This window comes from Plecotus auritus, assembly GCF_963455305.1.
Source record: "Plecotus auritus genome assembly, chromosome: 8".
Taxonomy (NCBI): Eukaryota; Metazoa; Chordata; class Mammalia; order Chiroptera; family Vespertilionidae; genus Plecotus; species Plecotus auritus.
The window spans coordinates 64,233,346-64,248,960 of record NC_137782.1 but is presented as its reverse complement, the minus strand read 5'-3'; the positions used below and the strand labels follow the sequence as shown (position 1 = coordinate 64,248,960).

The window sequence follows — 15,615 nt, the reverse complement described above, 5'->3', positions numbered from 1 at the left end:
GAAATCCTGGTTCCTATCTTACCTCCACTACTCAGAAGCTGTGTGGTTTTGGGAAAATTGCTGAACCCCTCTGAACCTTAGAGATGGTAATAGTGCAGGATAGGTGAGAGGAGCAAGATGATCAAACTCCTACACATCCAGTACCTACTGCACTAGCAGGCTCACAGCAGGTGCTCAATAAATGAATTTCCTCCCTCCACCTGATTCCTTCCATGAAACTATCAGGGCACTGCTGGGAAGAAGCTCACCAGCTTGGAGGCCCAGCAGGCCCGGAGTGCTGTCAATCCCTCTGGCAGCCACGTGAGTACATATGTGGGGGTGCCTGGGTCCCAAGAAGGGCAGGCCTGGCTGTCTCTGTCTTGAAATAGCTTGGGGCCACCCTTGGGGCCAGAATCCCTGGGTTTTAGGCCTCCCTGCCACTGGTCTGTTCTGTGACCTCACCAAGTGTGCAAGGCTTGCCTTTGGGCCTCAGTTTTCTCACCAAGTTACTCTGCAGGGAACAGTGTGAGTGGGCAAGGGCTGTGCAGGCTGAGGCACTGCGCACGTGTGTGAGATCATTGCTGTCTTCCGGAGCTGGGCTGGCCAGCAAAGAATGAGCAGGCAGAGAAGGGAGAGGAATATCCCTGAGGCCTGTGTGGTGTTCTAGGCAGCACTGACCAATGGAAATTTCCACAGGGGTGGAAATGGTGTACACTGTGCTTCCCGATATGGTGACCACTAGCCACGTGTTGACCTTGGCCAAAAATGTGGCTAGTGAGACTGAAGGACTGGGTTTTTAATATATTTCCTTTTTTATTGTGGTAAAATATACATAAAACTTACCATTTTAACCATATTTAAGTATACAGTTTTGTGACATTAATTCCCTTTACATTGTTGTGCAACCATCACCATCTTTGTAAAAAATATATATACTTTTTTTAAATTATTATTTCAGAGGGGAAGGGAGAGGGAGAATGATGGAAACATCAATGATGAGAGAGAATCATTGATCGACTGCCTCCTGCATGTCCCCCACTGGGGATCAAGCCTGCAACCTGAGCATGTGCTCTGACTGGGAATCGAACTGTGACCTCCTGGTTCATAGGTCGATGCTCAATCACTGAGCCACACAGGCCGAGCACCACCAACCATCTTCTGAATGTTTTCATCTTCCCCAGCTGACACTGTACCCATTAAACAGTAACTCTCCATTTCCCCCTCCAGCCAGCCCATGGAGGCCACCTTTCTACTTCCTGTCTATATGAATTTGATTCATCTAGGTACCTCGTTCAAGTGGAATCATAGCATATTTATCCTTTTGTGTCTGGCTTCTTTCACTTAGCATGATCTCTCCAAGGTCATCCTTGCTGTAGTATGTAAATTCACTTTCTTTTAACCAATTTAAATGTACATAGCCACATATGGCCAATGGCTGCCCTATTGGGTTAAATGCCAGGTTCTGGACCCAATCTGTGTGGGTCCACTTCCCAGCAGTACCACTGACCAGCATGTCACCTTTAGGCAAGACATTCCCCCTCTGTGTTTCAGTTTCTCACCTGTAAAATGGGGGTAACATTAGAATTTCCCTGATAGGGTTGATTTAAGGATCAAATGATATACCCCAAGTAGAGTGCCTAAGACAGTGCCTAGTGCACAGGATATGCTCAATAAATGTTAATTATTATTATTATTATTATAACTAGGACTCAAGATGTTCGGATGACCAGAAAGAAGAAATTCCTGTGGAGAATTATGTAGCGCAGCGTTATATCGAAAACCCTTATCTGATAGGAGGTGAGATGACTGTCTCTGCTCCCTGCTCTTCCACTGCATGGTCAGTCAGTCAGTCAACAAGCCTTGACTAGCAGCCTACCTACCGAGGGCTTAGCCTGGCACCACGCGTGACTTGATGCAAAGATGGAGATCTGTCCTGCACTCTCCCACCTCCTTGCTGTTGCCTGTGCCGCTCCTCTGCCTGGCATGCCCTTCCCACTCCCTCCTTGGTTCACTAAAATTCCCTCATTTTTCAAGAACCAACTCATTCATACGTTTATCCAACAGATATTTATAAAGAACCTACTCAGTGCCAGCCACTGTCCTGAGTGCTGGCTGCCGACTCTGCTCTCATGGAACTTATGCCCCAGATGAGCAGACAGCATTAAACCAGAAACAAACAAATAAGCTAGTTCACAGAGTGTTATGAAGTAAATCAAGCAGGGTGCTGGGACAGAGAGTGAGGGAGGGCCTCTCTGAGGAGGTGATGGGTGAGCTGAAACCTGAATGACAACTAGGAGTCACCTGTGGGTAGATTTTGGAGGGAGAGGGAATTGCAGGGGCCTAGGGCCTAAGGTGAGTCTGTCAATGGTTGTGGGTTCCATGAAGCCAGATTGCCTGGGTTCAAATCCTGACCTTGCCACTTAGAGCTGTATGACCTTGGGCCAAGTTATTTCACTTTGTTCACTTTACCTGAACGCCCTCTTTTCCTGTTTTTAAATAACAGCATTATTGAGATATATTCACATACCACACAATTCACCTGGTGGGAGCATACAACCCAATGGTTTTCATTATGTTCACACAACCTGGTCCCCTCCCATAAAGCCTTTGCAGAATACCCCAGGGCATCTGTACATCTGCTTTTCCCACACGGGGTCTGTGAAATGCAGGCATGTCAGGCTGTGTGTGAGAAGGGGCATGACTCTGGAGGGTCTCATCATCTGAGAGGGGCCAGGTGCTGAAGGGGCATCATTAAATACTGTTCATCCACTTGCCTCCTCTCAGTCCCTTGGATAATGTTCTTCTCCAGGGCAGCCCTTGGGCCTCTTCTCCTCCCTCCCCTATCTTCCCCAGTGACCCCACCCTCTCTCTGTGGCTTGTCCCAGCTTTCTGTGGAGACCTTGCCCCCACATCCCAAGTCCTGAGCATCCCCTCCTGAGCATCTCCCAGCTACTTAAACCCCACATGCCTAAAATCCAGCCCTATACTCCCACACCATCTGGTTCATTCTCCAGCCCTCCCATCTAGGGATATAGCCCTAGCCTCCCCTTGTTGCTAAGCCAGAAGTCAGAGACCGTTCTGGGTTTATCCCTCTCTTCCCCTCCCACATCTGGTTCTTCACCAAGCTCCCAGCTCTTGAATCTGTCTGGCCACCTGCATCCCTGTCCTGCCACTGTCCTCTCTCCTGGACAACTGTGCTGGCCTCCTCCCTGGTGCCCACTACTGCTCTGGTCCCCTTTGCTCCCCTCTAACACAGGAGCCAGAGGCATTGGACACTCTTCAGCAGCTTTCCATGGAGGCGGCGGGGGGCGGGGAGGGTGGACCAAAATCCAAAAACTGCACATAACCTGGCTCCTGCTGACCCCCCATCTCCCTCCACTCAGCTCTTGGACCAAGGTCTTTGACCTCCCTGGGCCTCTGGTCATGCACTTTCTCCTGCCTGGATGAGCGAGGCACCTTGTACTTCATGTGTTTTTTATTGGGATTCATATCAGTGGGTCCACTGCCATATCCCCCAAACCTAGCACAATGCCTGACAATCAGTGTTTGTTACATGAATTACTTCCTTGCCTCACAGGCCGCAAGTTTGACCTGCGTGTCTACGTGCTGGTGATGTCAGTGAGTAACTAAGACAGGTGCCCTCCTCCAGCGGTGGGTAAGGGGCAGCTGGACTCAGGGACAGGGGGCAAAAGCCATTCTGGGGGCCCCTGTGTGAGCGTGTCTGACTTTGTCTGCCTGGAAGAGTGCAGGGGGACCGCTGAGGGTGGGTGGGGGCTGGTAAATGGATCTAAGTTTTACCATCTTAGACACCCCAGCATCTGGATTTGCCCTCCACGTGTCCTTTTTTATTCATTCTGTCGTCTATGGTAACCACAACTAACATTTATTGAGAGCCTACCAAGTCCCAGGCCCTGATAGTTAGCATGTTTTGTCTTCTTCAGTCCTCCACTAACCAGGGAGGTAGGTTCTATTACTCATTCTACAGATGAGGAAACAGATAACAGGGGTTGAGTGACTTGCTCAGGGTCACACAGCTGGTAAGTGAGAGCTGGGATTAGAATCCAGGCAGCCTAGTTCCAGAACCTAGTCTCTTAATCAAGGAGTTTCTCTCTCCCTGCACCCATTCATTCATTTTTTTAAAATGTTGTTTTTATTGATTTCAGGGAGAGGCAGGGAGAGGGAGAGAGAAATAGAAACATCAGTGATGAGAGAATATCATCTATCAGGTGCCTCCTGCACGTCCCCTACTGGGGATCGAGCCTGAAATTCAAGGATGTGCTCTGACCGAGAACTGAACCATGACCTCCTGGTTCATGGGTCATGCTCAACCACTGAGCCACATTGGCCAGGCCATTCATTCAACTAACATTTAAGCCTTCATGGTGCACTACTCTATGTTGGGTATAAGGAGATAAGCTCACGCACTGTCCAATGGGAGCTATGGACACACCCTGAGGTGGGGGTGTCACACGTGGGGGTAGCAGAGAAGAAGCCCATTATTTTGTTTTCTTCTGCATCTTGCCCCCGCCCCACCCCAGAGAAAGAGGGGGGTAGAATCAAAGGAAGCTGATATTGGAGCAGATTCTTGAAGGGTGATGTGGGAAAGAAGGAAGGACCCACCAGGTGGAGGGAACAGCAGGTACAAAAGCTAGTAAGTGTGAAAGTACACGTATTTATTCCCCCTTCTTTTTTGTCTTCCTCCATTCCCACCTCTGTCACAGTACATCCCCCTGCGGGCCTGGCTGTACCGGGATGGCTTCGCCCGCTTCTCCAACACCCGCTTCACACTCAGCAGCATTGATGACCAGTGTATCCTGGGATCCCGCCTCCCCATCCCCCATGCAGCCTTCCCTTCCTGTCCTTTGGCAGTCAGGAGAGAGCTCATCCATTCCACAGATGTGTGCTGAGCGCCTGCTGAATGCCAAGTTCTGGTATGGGCACAGGAGAAACAGGTCTGGTCCCTTCTCTCTGGCAGCTTCCGGTCTTGTGGGGGTGGGAGGTCCCTCAGTGATCTGAGGAAAGCAGCCTTGCTCCGCTCAGAGCAACTCGTCCTACACAGTTCTGCTGGATGGTCCTATTGGTGGTGTGCCTGCCATTCACCTTGATTGGTATTCATAGGATCTAAAGTTCACATGTATTAGTATTCATAGGATCGGACACTTTGAGCCCCTTTGGAGAGCGTTTGCATCCTTTTACATCCTTTTCTTCAGTGCCTAGTCATTGGTTTACTCATTCACTCAAATACAATGCCATATGCATCCATCTAGTTGGTAGGAACCAAAGATTTGATAAGACTCCGTGTTAGCAAGGTTGGGAGAATACATACATTATTGGTGGGAGTGTGCATTGGTGCCTTATTAGGAGTAATTCTGGGAAATGTCTATTGAAAGACAAATGCACATACCTTCTGACCCAACAATTCTCCCTCTGGCTCTTTCTCCTACAGTTCCACTCACAATGTAGGAAAATGGAGGCTTAAATTTTATTCACTGTATGTACAACCTTGTTTGTGAGAGTGAAAGAATAGGAAACAACTAGAGGAGTGGTTCATTTATACAATGGAATACTAGGTCACTGTTAAAAAGGAATGGGGGAAATGCTTTATGGACTGATATGAAATAATCTGGTGTGAAGGAGCTATTTCCTTATATACATCCTTATACCTTTTGACTTTTGAATCATGTGAATCTATTATCTGGTTAAAATATCAACATCAAAAAAAATGTTTTTAAGCCTGGCCGGTGTAGCTCAGTGGTTGAGCATCAACCTATGAACCAGCAGGCCATGGTTCAATTCCCTGTCAGGGCACATGTCCAGTTTGTGGGCTCGATCCCCAGTGGGGGATAGGAGGCAGCCCATCAATGATTCTCTCTCCCTCTCCCTTCCTCTTGGAAATCAATAAAAATATTTTTAAATGTTTTTAAGATTTTTAGACCTGAGCATAAGATAAAAAGGAGTAAACAGTACAGGAATATTCAGAGATAAATCAGCAGGGTTGCATTGCCTGCTTATGGGAGAGACGGGAATGGAAGGTGAGGCTGCTGCGCTTCTGATTTGGGTGATCCAGCTAATGCTTTTAGCCAATTCACAGCTCTCGGCCTTAATTTCATCATTCGATTAAGTGTCTGTCCAAGGTAATGCATTTGCCTTGCCTGCATGTTAGGGTGGGAGTAGGCCCTCCTGAGAATTTTTTATAATTTTTTTTCTATTTTACCAACTTCAACATTGTGTGTGTGTGTGTGTGTGTGTTCTTGTTTTTTTGTAAATCTAACAAGCATTTATCAGATGCAAGCCATCAAATTTATTTTAGTTTCATTTTTGTTTTCCATCTTGTTTTGTTTTTAATTAAAATTAAATGATGCAGGTAATGTACTTAGAACGGTGCCAAGCCCAGAGTGGCTACTGAGGACAAGGAGGGTACTGCTCTCCCATTTCAAAGTGTTGCTGACCTCCAAACATCATGGGCACTTACCAAACAAACCAAGGCCCAGCGCTAGTTTCCATTTACTGAGGCTTTGCTGTTTCCCCAGTGAGTGACTGTATGTCATTTTCCACCCCTTCTAATTGTTTTTAAGTTTTAATATTGAAAGATTTAAAAAATATTTAAAACTGTAGAAATCCATGCATCTACCATCAGGTCGAACAGATATTAATATTTTGCTACATTTGCTTCAGATATTACACACCAACTTTTAAAATAATAAACCAACTTTGGATCACAAAGCATTAAGACATGTTTTTAACCTGACTTTATAATTGTGCATAAAAATATAGTTTGATATATATTGTTTATACATAAATTAGTCAATATATGCACACAAAATACAAAAATATTCACCTCAACACTGAAATAGTAAAAAGTAGAAACAGCCTGGCCGGCATGGCTCAGTGGTTGAGCGTTGACCTATGAATCAGGAGGTCAGGGTTCAATTTTTTATTGATTTCAGAGAGGAAGGGAGAGGGAGAGAGATATATAAAATCAATGATCAGAGAGAATCATTGATTAGTTGCCTCCTGCACGCCTCCCCACTGGGGATCAAGCCCACAACCTGAGCATATGCCCTGACCAGGAATCGAACCTGGTTTGATTGACCTCCTGGTTCATAGTCGACGCTCAACCACCGAGCCACACTGGACAAGCTAAACATCTTTTCATGTGCTTATTGGGCATTTGTAAGTCTTCTTTGGGGAAGTGTCTGCTCAAAGTCTTAGCCCTCTTTTAAATTGGATTGTTTGCCTCTTTAATTGTTGAGCTGTAAGAGTTCTTTCCCTATTTTTTAATACTACTTCCTTCTTAGATACATGACTTACAAATATCCTTTTCCATTTTGTGGGTTGTCCTTTATTTTTAAGGACTTTTTTTTTTTTTTTTTTTTTTTGTTCACAGCAAAACTGAGAGGAAGGTATAGAGATTTCCCACATACTCTGCCTCCACACACACACATAGCCTCCCCTGTTATCAACATTAACCCACATCGACACATCATAATCACCCAGAGTTCATAATTTACATTAAGGCTGTACCTTCTATGGGTTTGGACAAGTGCATAATGACATGTATTCATCATTATTGTATCATGCAGAGTATTTTCACTGCCCTAAAAATCCTGTGCTCCACCTTTTCACTTTCTGGATAATGTCCTTTGAAGCACAAAGGTTTTTTGTTTTGGTGTGTGTGTGTGTGTGTGTGTGTGTGTGTGTGTGTGTGTGTGTGTGTTTTAATTCTCACTTGAGAATATTTTTTCCATTGGTCTTTAGAGAGAAAGTGGAAGGGAGGGAGGAAGGGGAGAGAGAGAGAGAGGAACATCAAAGTGAGAGGAACATCTACATATAGACTGGTTGCCTCCCACGTGTCCTGATTGGGGGCTGGGGATCAAACCTGCAACGGAGGTACATGCCCTTGACCAGGAATCAAACCTCGATTCTTTGGTCCATAGGTTGGTGCTCTAACTACTGAGCAACCAGCCATAGCTAAAGCACAAAAGGTTTTAATTTTGATGAAGTTCAACTTGTCTACTCTTTCTTTTGTCACTCAAACTTTTGGTGTCACATCTAAGGAGCTCTGACTGAGGGAGGGGTCCAACCTTATTCTCTAGCATGTGCATATCCAGGTGTCCTGGCCCATTTGTTGAAAAGACTATGCTTGCCCCCATTGAACTGCCTTGGCATACTTTTCAAAAACCAGTTGACCATAAACCTAAGGGCTCTTTTTATTATATAGTGGTTTGTTATGTGCTTATTCTTTTGAAATTAAGATAGAAGAACTGCTGTAACTGGTTTGGCTCAGTGGATAGAGCGTTGGCCTGCAGACTGAAAGGTCCCAGGTTCGATTCCGGTCAAGGGCATGTACCTTGGTTGCAGGCACATCCCCAGTAGGAGGTGTGCAGGAGGCAGCTGATCGATGTTTCTCTCTCATAGATGTTTCTAACTCTCTATCCCTCTCCCTTCCTCTCTGTAAAAAATCAATAATATATATATATATATATATATATATATATATATATATGATAGAAGAACTCTCAGACAAATGTGAAAAAAAGTCTTTGGAAATCTCTAAAGAAGACATTCTAGAACAATGGTGCTAATGAGGATGCCCGCCTTCCTCTGCCCGAAATGCTGCAAATGGGGAGCAACACATGTTTTAGGGGAATTACCCTTGGGTTAGTTACCTAGAACCTCTACCACCCAGTCACTCCTGGAGAAAGTTACACCTTATGGTCATTTCATGAGGTGAAATGCAGTGGGGGAGGGAGGGTGTTGGTGGAGGGGTGTTCTGAATGGCTGTCCCTTAGCCTCTCTGAGCTTCAGGTTCTCTTCTTTGAGATGGGAATAATTTGAGGAACAAATGAGATGATTTGCGTGAAATGCTCTGTAAGCTGCAAAGGGTTGTTGATGTTACTGGTGGTCACCATGGTGATGATAGCAAAAGGCAGACTCTCAGAACTGGGACCTCAAAGGCCATCTTGACCCTACCCCAAAGCTGGATCACTTTTTCAATATTCCTACAAAGTGGCCACCCAGCCCAAACCCCTCTGGTGACAGAGAGTTCAGAATATCCCAAGATGGCTGTTCTATATTTAGTCTCTCTAGTTGTTAGAAAATGTTCTCCTCTTGAGTTGAAAAAACATAATATAATAACAGTGATACCAGGCACTATAAGAGGTGCTTCTATATAGAATGTTATCTAATCTTTCAAATAATTCTGTGAGGCCAATAAACTATTATGTGCTCCCATCAAATATGTAGGAAAATAGATCGGAGGAGTTAAGTGACTTGCTCAGGGGCTCGGAGCCAGTAACAATGCAGGCAGGATTTGAACCCAGGCCCATCTGACTCTAAAGCCCACACGTGACCTCTGGGCTGTTTTTGTAGCCTGCCCCATCAATTCCCAAGGAAGGGTCTTAGTTTGGTCCCTGGGGGCTACATGGAGCAGGATTCACTCTTCTTGTCCACACTGATCCTTGACCACCAACCTCTGCCAGATGTGCACCTCACCAATGTTGCCGTGCAAAAGACGTCCCCTGACTACCACCCAAAGAAGGTGAGCAAGCTGGGCTTCTGCCCTCCGGTACAGCCTCTGGGGTGGCTGGGGTGATGAGTTAGAGTGCCAAAGAGCCCAGGACAGGCTTGTCTTGGGCTCATAGTTCACAGTGCAGTCAGGCCCACCCTTCCCATTTGCAGTGCCGAGGGCAAGAGTACAAATGGAGGCCCATGCCCTTATATTTAAAAGTTATAAGCCAAACTAACATACCCTCTAACAAAATGTGTGCTGTCCTCCCGACTTGACAGATATGCTTCTATTTATCTATCATCATCTATCTACCTATCTATCTTCTATCTAATAACCTACAAGGCCAGGTTCAAATTTAGAATTCTATGACTTCTAAGAGTTAAGAGCCAGAACAGAAGTGCACAGGGAGAACTGGCCCCCAGCTCATACCCGCACAGTGGGGGCCTCTTGCATACCCCCGACCCTACTACAAACAGCAGTGATCATTCCTTGGGCCTTAGGACGCACACATGGTCAGTGCAATCTGTCTTCAGGGAAGCAGGCCCAGGGAGAGGCCTGCACAGGGCATTTGGGCAAGGACTTCTGGGGTTGTGAGTCTGGGCTGTGCTCTAGAAAGAGAGGCACATACACTCTGGCTGGACACATCCCCTTGGGCTTACAGAGTCTTTGTCCCAAAAGGAAGGACACGCTTGGGTTCTCCTGGTCATAGGACTCAGGGATGGGCTCCTCTCATCCAAGCCTGAGGGCCATGTTGATGGCGATTGTTGGAAGGTCCGGGCAGCCCAGGTCCTGGTTAACTAAGGCTCCCTCTCCCAACCTGGGTGCACGGGCCCCAGGGCTGCAAATGGATGCTCCAGCGCTTCCGACAGTACCTGGCGTCCAAGCACGGGCCAGAAGCAGTGGAGTTGCTCTTCAGTGACATGGACAACATCTTCATCAAGAGCCTGCAGAGTGTGCAGAAGGTGATCATCAGTGACAAGCACTGCTTTGAGCTGTACGGCTATGACATTCTCATAGACCAGGACCTCAAGCCGTAAGTGGATGGGCCTGTGGCCCTGGAGAGCCAGGGGGGACATTTTCTACCCAGACTGCCTGGGTCTGACCTCAGCTCTGCCACTTCCTAGTTAGGCATACTTTCTGTTGCCTCAGTTTGCCCATCTGTAAAATGGTTGCTGTGCCTATAGCATTGTTATGAGGAATAAATGAAGTATAGAGCACTGAGCCTCATGTCTGGCACTAAGAGGCCTTTCCTGAATATATGCTGAGTCAGAGATCCTCCTCTGGTACCAGCAAGAAAATTACCCTCTGTAAGCCCTGGTGCTTTCCAGATGCAAAGTGCCTTCACTATGTCGATCCCTGTCAAGAATTTGGTGCATTCCCCCAGTGTCCATGAGGTTGAACTGATGAGTAGAACAAACTGAGGGGGCAGGGACCACAGCAATGGCCCTCATGCGATACCATTGGGGTTATTCTGGGAGCCTGAGGTCACCCAGTAAGTCAAGGGCAGAGCCAGGCCCAGGGTCATAGTTCCTGTGCTGAGCTGCTCCCCGCCAGTACCGCAGTTCCTGGGCCAAGCACCTCCTGAGGGTCACTGTTTGGTATTGAGGGGCTTTCTGAGCCAGGAGTATAAGTCAAGACCTAAATCAGGCCCAGGTTCAGAGAAACAGGGTCAGGTACCAGTGGGTCTCTCTCCTTTGCCCCCTGGGTAAGATGTGGCTGTGGGTATCAGAGTGGATGCTGACAGGGGAAACAAACTTGGAGGAGGCAGCAGATAGTGGAAAGTGGGACCTGAGGCTCCCGCTGACCTGCTGGGTGAGTCCTTCCCTTTCTGTGTCCAGGTTCCTGGCTGTAAATGACCAGGTTACACAAAACAAGAGGTTGTAAACAAGGCCATTGGGTTGTCACCTGGAATTTGGCCTTCAGAATTTTGTTTTTGTTTCTTTTTCATTGAAATTCAGTGACAATCTCTAAACATTGGGAGATGGTCACACAAAATCTGGATTTTTGGCTTTTCTGGAAAACACAAGACAATCATGTACTCTTGGGTCACGCTCCTACAGGGCAACACTCCCCTGGAGCTGGCCACAGCCAGACCTGTAGACATGGAATGCTCTTTCCAGTTCACCATAGGCCAGCCCCTGTGGAGTAACAATTGCTTTCAAAATGTTTTAGCCAAGTGGAGAGAGTAACTCTGGGTGAATTGAGGGTGAGGCCCAGGCACCCCATCTAGCCTCTCAGCGAAGTTCCAGGAGCTCCAGGGACCAGGTAACCCTAAGACTCTCCCCTCTTTTCCCTCCCCAGATGGCTCCTGGAGGTCAATGCGTCCCCATCGCTGACAGCCAGCAGCCAGGAGGACTATGAGCTCAAGACCTGCCTCCTGGAAGACACCCTGCACATCGTGGACATGGAGGCCAGGTAGGGGAGGACAGCCTTTCAGGCGCCCCGTACATGACAATTGGGGCTCCCACCTGAGAAGAGATAGAACTCAGAACCTTGGACTTGAGCGGCCCTCAGAGACACTCTAGCCTGCCCTGCTATTTTATAGATGGAGAAACTGAGATGTCCACACAGGGTTGGAGCCTGGTCCAAGGACCTAGCCCTTTGGGTCAGAGCAGGGCCAACCACAGCTTTCTGAGATTTGGTCTGGCAGGATTTCCTCGACACTTCCTGAGTGTGGGAACCTGGACCAGTCATTTCACCTCTCTGAGCTTGTTTCCTCATCTGTGCCTACCTCTCAGGATTGTTAGATCAATTTACCAAGATAACTTACTGTCAAGTGCCTAGCTACAGTGAGTGCTCAGTGAGAGACTATATATTGTTACTACTAAGGAAATTTTAGGGCCTGACTTCAGTCTGTGTTGGTTGGTCTGTCTTCTCCCTCTCTCCCTCTACCCTTCCTTCCCTCCCTACCTCCCTCTATCCCTCCCTTCATTCCTCCCTTCCTTTATCTATCCCTCCCTCCCTCCCTCTCTCCCTCCCTCCCTCCCTCCCTCCCTCCCTCCCTCCCTCCATCCCTCCATCCCTCCTTCCCTCTCCCTCTCTCTCATTCCCTCTCATCTCTTTCTTCTTTATTAGTTTTTTCTCAATTATTCCAGCAAGAGTTTGAGGGCTGACTCTTATTGCTCATGAGTGGGGTTTGGGTCACATGCCCTCTCTGAACCAATCATTATGACTCCGATTAACCAGGCCTAGGTCTTGTGCCCATCTCCCAGGGGATGGGGTCAACCTCACCTGAGCCATGTAAGTGAGAGAGGGAGAATGGTTCTCAAAGGAAAAACCAAAGCACCTTAGGCTGAAAGAAGGTAAAATGGATGCTGAGCAGGAGGAACCTTAGGTGTCCACTATATCTGCCATCATTTAGTCATTCAACAAACATTTGAGCCTCTTGTCTGTCAGGCCCTGTGCCACACATTGAGGACACAGTAAAGGATAGAACAGACCCAGTTCCTACCTTCATGAAATTTATGGTCTGGGGAAGACAGCAGAGTTTAAACCAGAATGCAGAGGTACTGAGGGCAAGTGTTTAAGCCATGGAACAAAAGTGGGGGACAATACCTCTGAGATCTGTGTGGGCACCTAGGAAACAGCCAGTGAATGAATGGGCAAAGGAGGGTATTCTGACAGTGTGGGGACCAGCAGGCTGCAGGGATGAATCAGGAACCTGGCCAGGGTCTTTGGTTCCTACCAGGTGCACCTTCTTTAACCCTTTGTGTCTCCTGCCTATCCAGGCTCACAGGAAGGGAGAAGCGAGTGGGAGGCTTTGACCTCATGTGGAATGATGGCCCTGTCAGCAGAGAAGAGGGGGTTCCCGACTTGTCAGAAATGGGGAACTTTGTGACCAACACACACCTTGGTATGTGGGGCCATGTGGGAAGTGGGCACCAGGGATGTGTCATGGGAGGTTTCAGGTAGTCTAAGACTGGCAGCTTGGCACAGCTGTATGACCTGGACCAAGACTTAACCTCTTTGTTCCTCATCTGTAAAATGGAGATTAACTAGTTTCTATTTCAATATGTGCCTAGAACACTGCCTGGCACATAGTGAGAGATATTATTAATCTGCCAGGAGGTAGATTCCAAAAGGTTTAGGAAAACAAACAGAAAACAATGACAAACAACCCCCTCCCCTCCCACGATAGATTAAAGAGAAATTAAGGAATTCAGGGTTTGATTTTAAAACTTGGTGTTTAAAAAATGAAAATTTTTGCCTGTCCGGTGTGGCTCAGCTGGTTGAGCTTCGTCCCATGCACCAGGAGGCCCTGGTTCTATTCCCAGTCTGGGCACATGCCAGGGTTGCAGGCTCAATCCCCAGTAAGGGGCATGCCGGAGACAGCCAATCTAAGTAGGGGGTGTGCAGGAGGCAGTCAATTGACGTTTCTATCTCTCTCTCCCACTCCCTTCCTCTCTCTGAAATAAAATAAATACATTAAAAAACATTAAAAAATGAAAATTATTCACACTTATTGTAGACTATTTGAAAACTAAAGAAGGAAATAAAAAATCATCCAGACATAACCATCTTTAACTATCTGGTGTGTTTCCTTCCAGTTTTTAAAAAAATGCATATATTCTATTTTTTCCTTTTACAGATTTGGCATAGGACTGGACTTTTCAGTCCCACTTTCCATGTAGCATTTTCCACATCATTCAACAATATTAATAAGAGCCTATCTTTTGGAAACACTTATTTGCCAGGTCTAGACTAAATATTTTACATATGTTATCTCATTTCATTTTTAGGCAGCTTTTGTTATCATTTTATAGATAAGGAAATGATTTCCAGATGTTACACAACTTGCTTAAGGTCTCGGTTATAAGTGGTGAGCCAGGACCTGAACTCCAGTCTGTTTGACTCTAAAACCTGAATAATACTTGACTGCTAGGCTCTCCTGTCCCTTAGCACAGTTAAAAACAAAGTTCCCATACGGCTACAAAAATATTCTAGCTTACACAGATGCCAAATTGGCTAAACCAATTTCTTGTAATTGAGCTCATGGCATGATTTCAATTTTTCGCTTTTATAAACAATGGCACGATGAACATCCTCCCACATAAAGCTCAACTGAGAAATCTGGCTGTTTCGTTAGAATAGATTTCTAGAAATACAATTACTGGGTCAAAGGGATGGACTTCTTATAGCCAGATTGCTTTCCGGAAAGATTACTGAATTTGCCAGCTCTGAATTCAAACAAACAAACAAAAAATCTTTACCAATGTGTGCATTCCACTGATTATTGGTGAGGTTTCAGATTTTTAATTTGCATTTCTTTTTTTGTTAGCTGTTCATACTCGATCTATTTTTCAATGGGTTGTTTACATTTTTTTAAATGTATAAAGGCCTTGGATATTAATATGTTAAAGATATCACCTCTCTGTCAAGCTTATTGTAAACATTTTACTGAGTTTGTAATTTGCTTTTTAAATGCTCTTTGTGGCGTCTTTTTATTTTTTATGAAAAGGTTGTTAACTTTTTTCGGGTTTGGTATGCTTTAGGATTGGGCTTGGCTGCAAGCAACAAAAAAGCCAGCTAATAGTTAGCCAGGGAGGGACTGATTTGTCTTGAGCCAGAGGAAGTCTTGGGGTTAGCGGTGCAGGGCTGGCACAATGGCAGCATGATGCTCTTTCCTCTTCTTGCTTTGCCACACGTAGTAGGTTGCCTTGGTGCTCATGCTTGTTGCCTCAGGTTGCTCAGGTTGCAAGATGGCTGCTCCAACTCCAGACACTGTCCTTGTCCCAGGAAGAAAGAAGCAGGAAGGCCCAAGGACCAATGCCTTTCCTTCAAGCTTTGATTGTTTATTCCAAAAGAGATGCCCTCCCAGGGACCTCTGCTGACATCTATTAGCGCTGGCTCACATGGCCACCCATGATGCAAGGAAGCCTGGGATGTCAAGCAGTTTGCCTTGAGGAAGGCAAAGGAGAGGAAGTTTGTGAATGGCTTTTCCACAGCAGATCCCTAGTGTCTGACAAATTGCGTGTTTGGAGGATGACTACATAATGCTTTAAAGCTGTGGATACAACCACCTGGAACTCTTGTTTAAATGAAGATTATGACTCAGTAGGTCTGGAGTGAGCCTAAAATTCTGCATGTCTGACAAGTTCCCAGGTGATGCTCTCTGTTAGTTAACT

General features: G+C 46.4%; 1 protein-coding gene across 2 annotated transcripts in view; it reads left to right on the top strand.

Moving 5' to 3' along the window:
• The window catches only part of TTLL9 (tubulin tyrosine ligase like 9), a 37,195-nt gene that overhangs the window by 19,350 nt on the left and 2,230 nt on the right, over positions 1-15,615 (top strand). For both annotated transcript variants that reach the window (XM_080684464.1, XM_080684463.1), the window contains exons 7-13: positions 1,686-1,776; positions 3,557-3,597; positions 4,701-4,788; positions 9,462-9,520; positions 10,327-10,523; positions 11,792-11,905; positions 13,219-13,343. In XM_080684464.1, the coding sequence (XP_080540590.1) occupies positions 1,686-1,776; positions 3,557-3,597; positions 4,701-4,788; positions 9,462-9,520; positions 10,327-10,523; positions 11,792-11,905; positions 13,219-13,343 (715 nt within the window). The remainder of the gene's footprint in view (positions 1-1,685; positions 1,777-3,556; positions 3,598-4,700; positions 4,789-9,461; positions 9,521-10,326; positions 10,524-11,791; positions 11,906-13,218; positions 13,344-15,615) is intronic.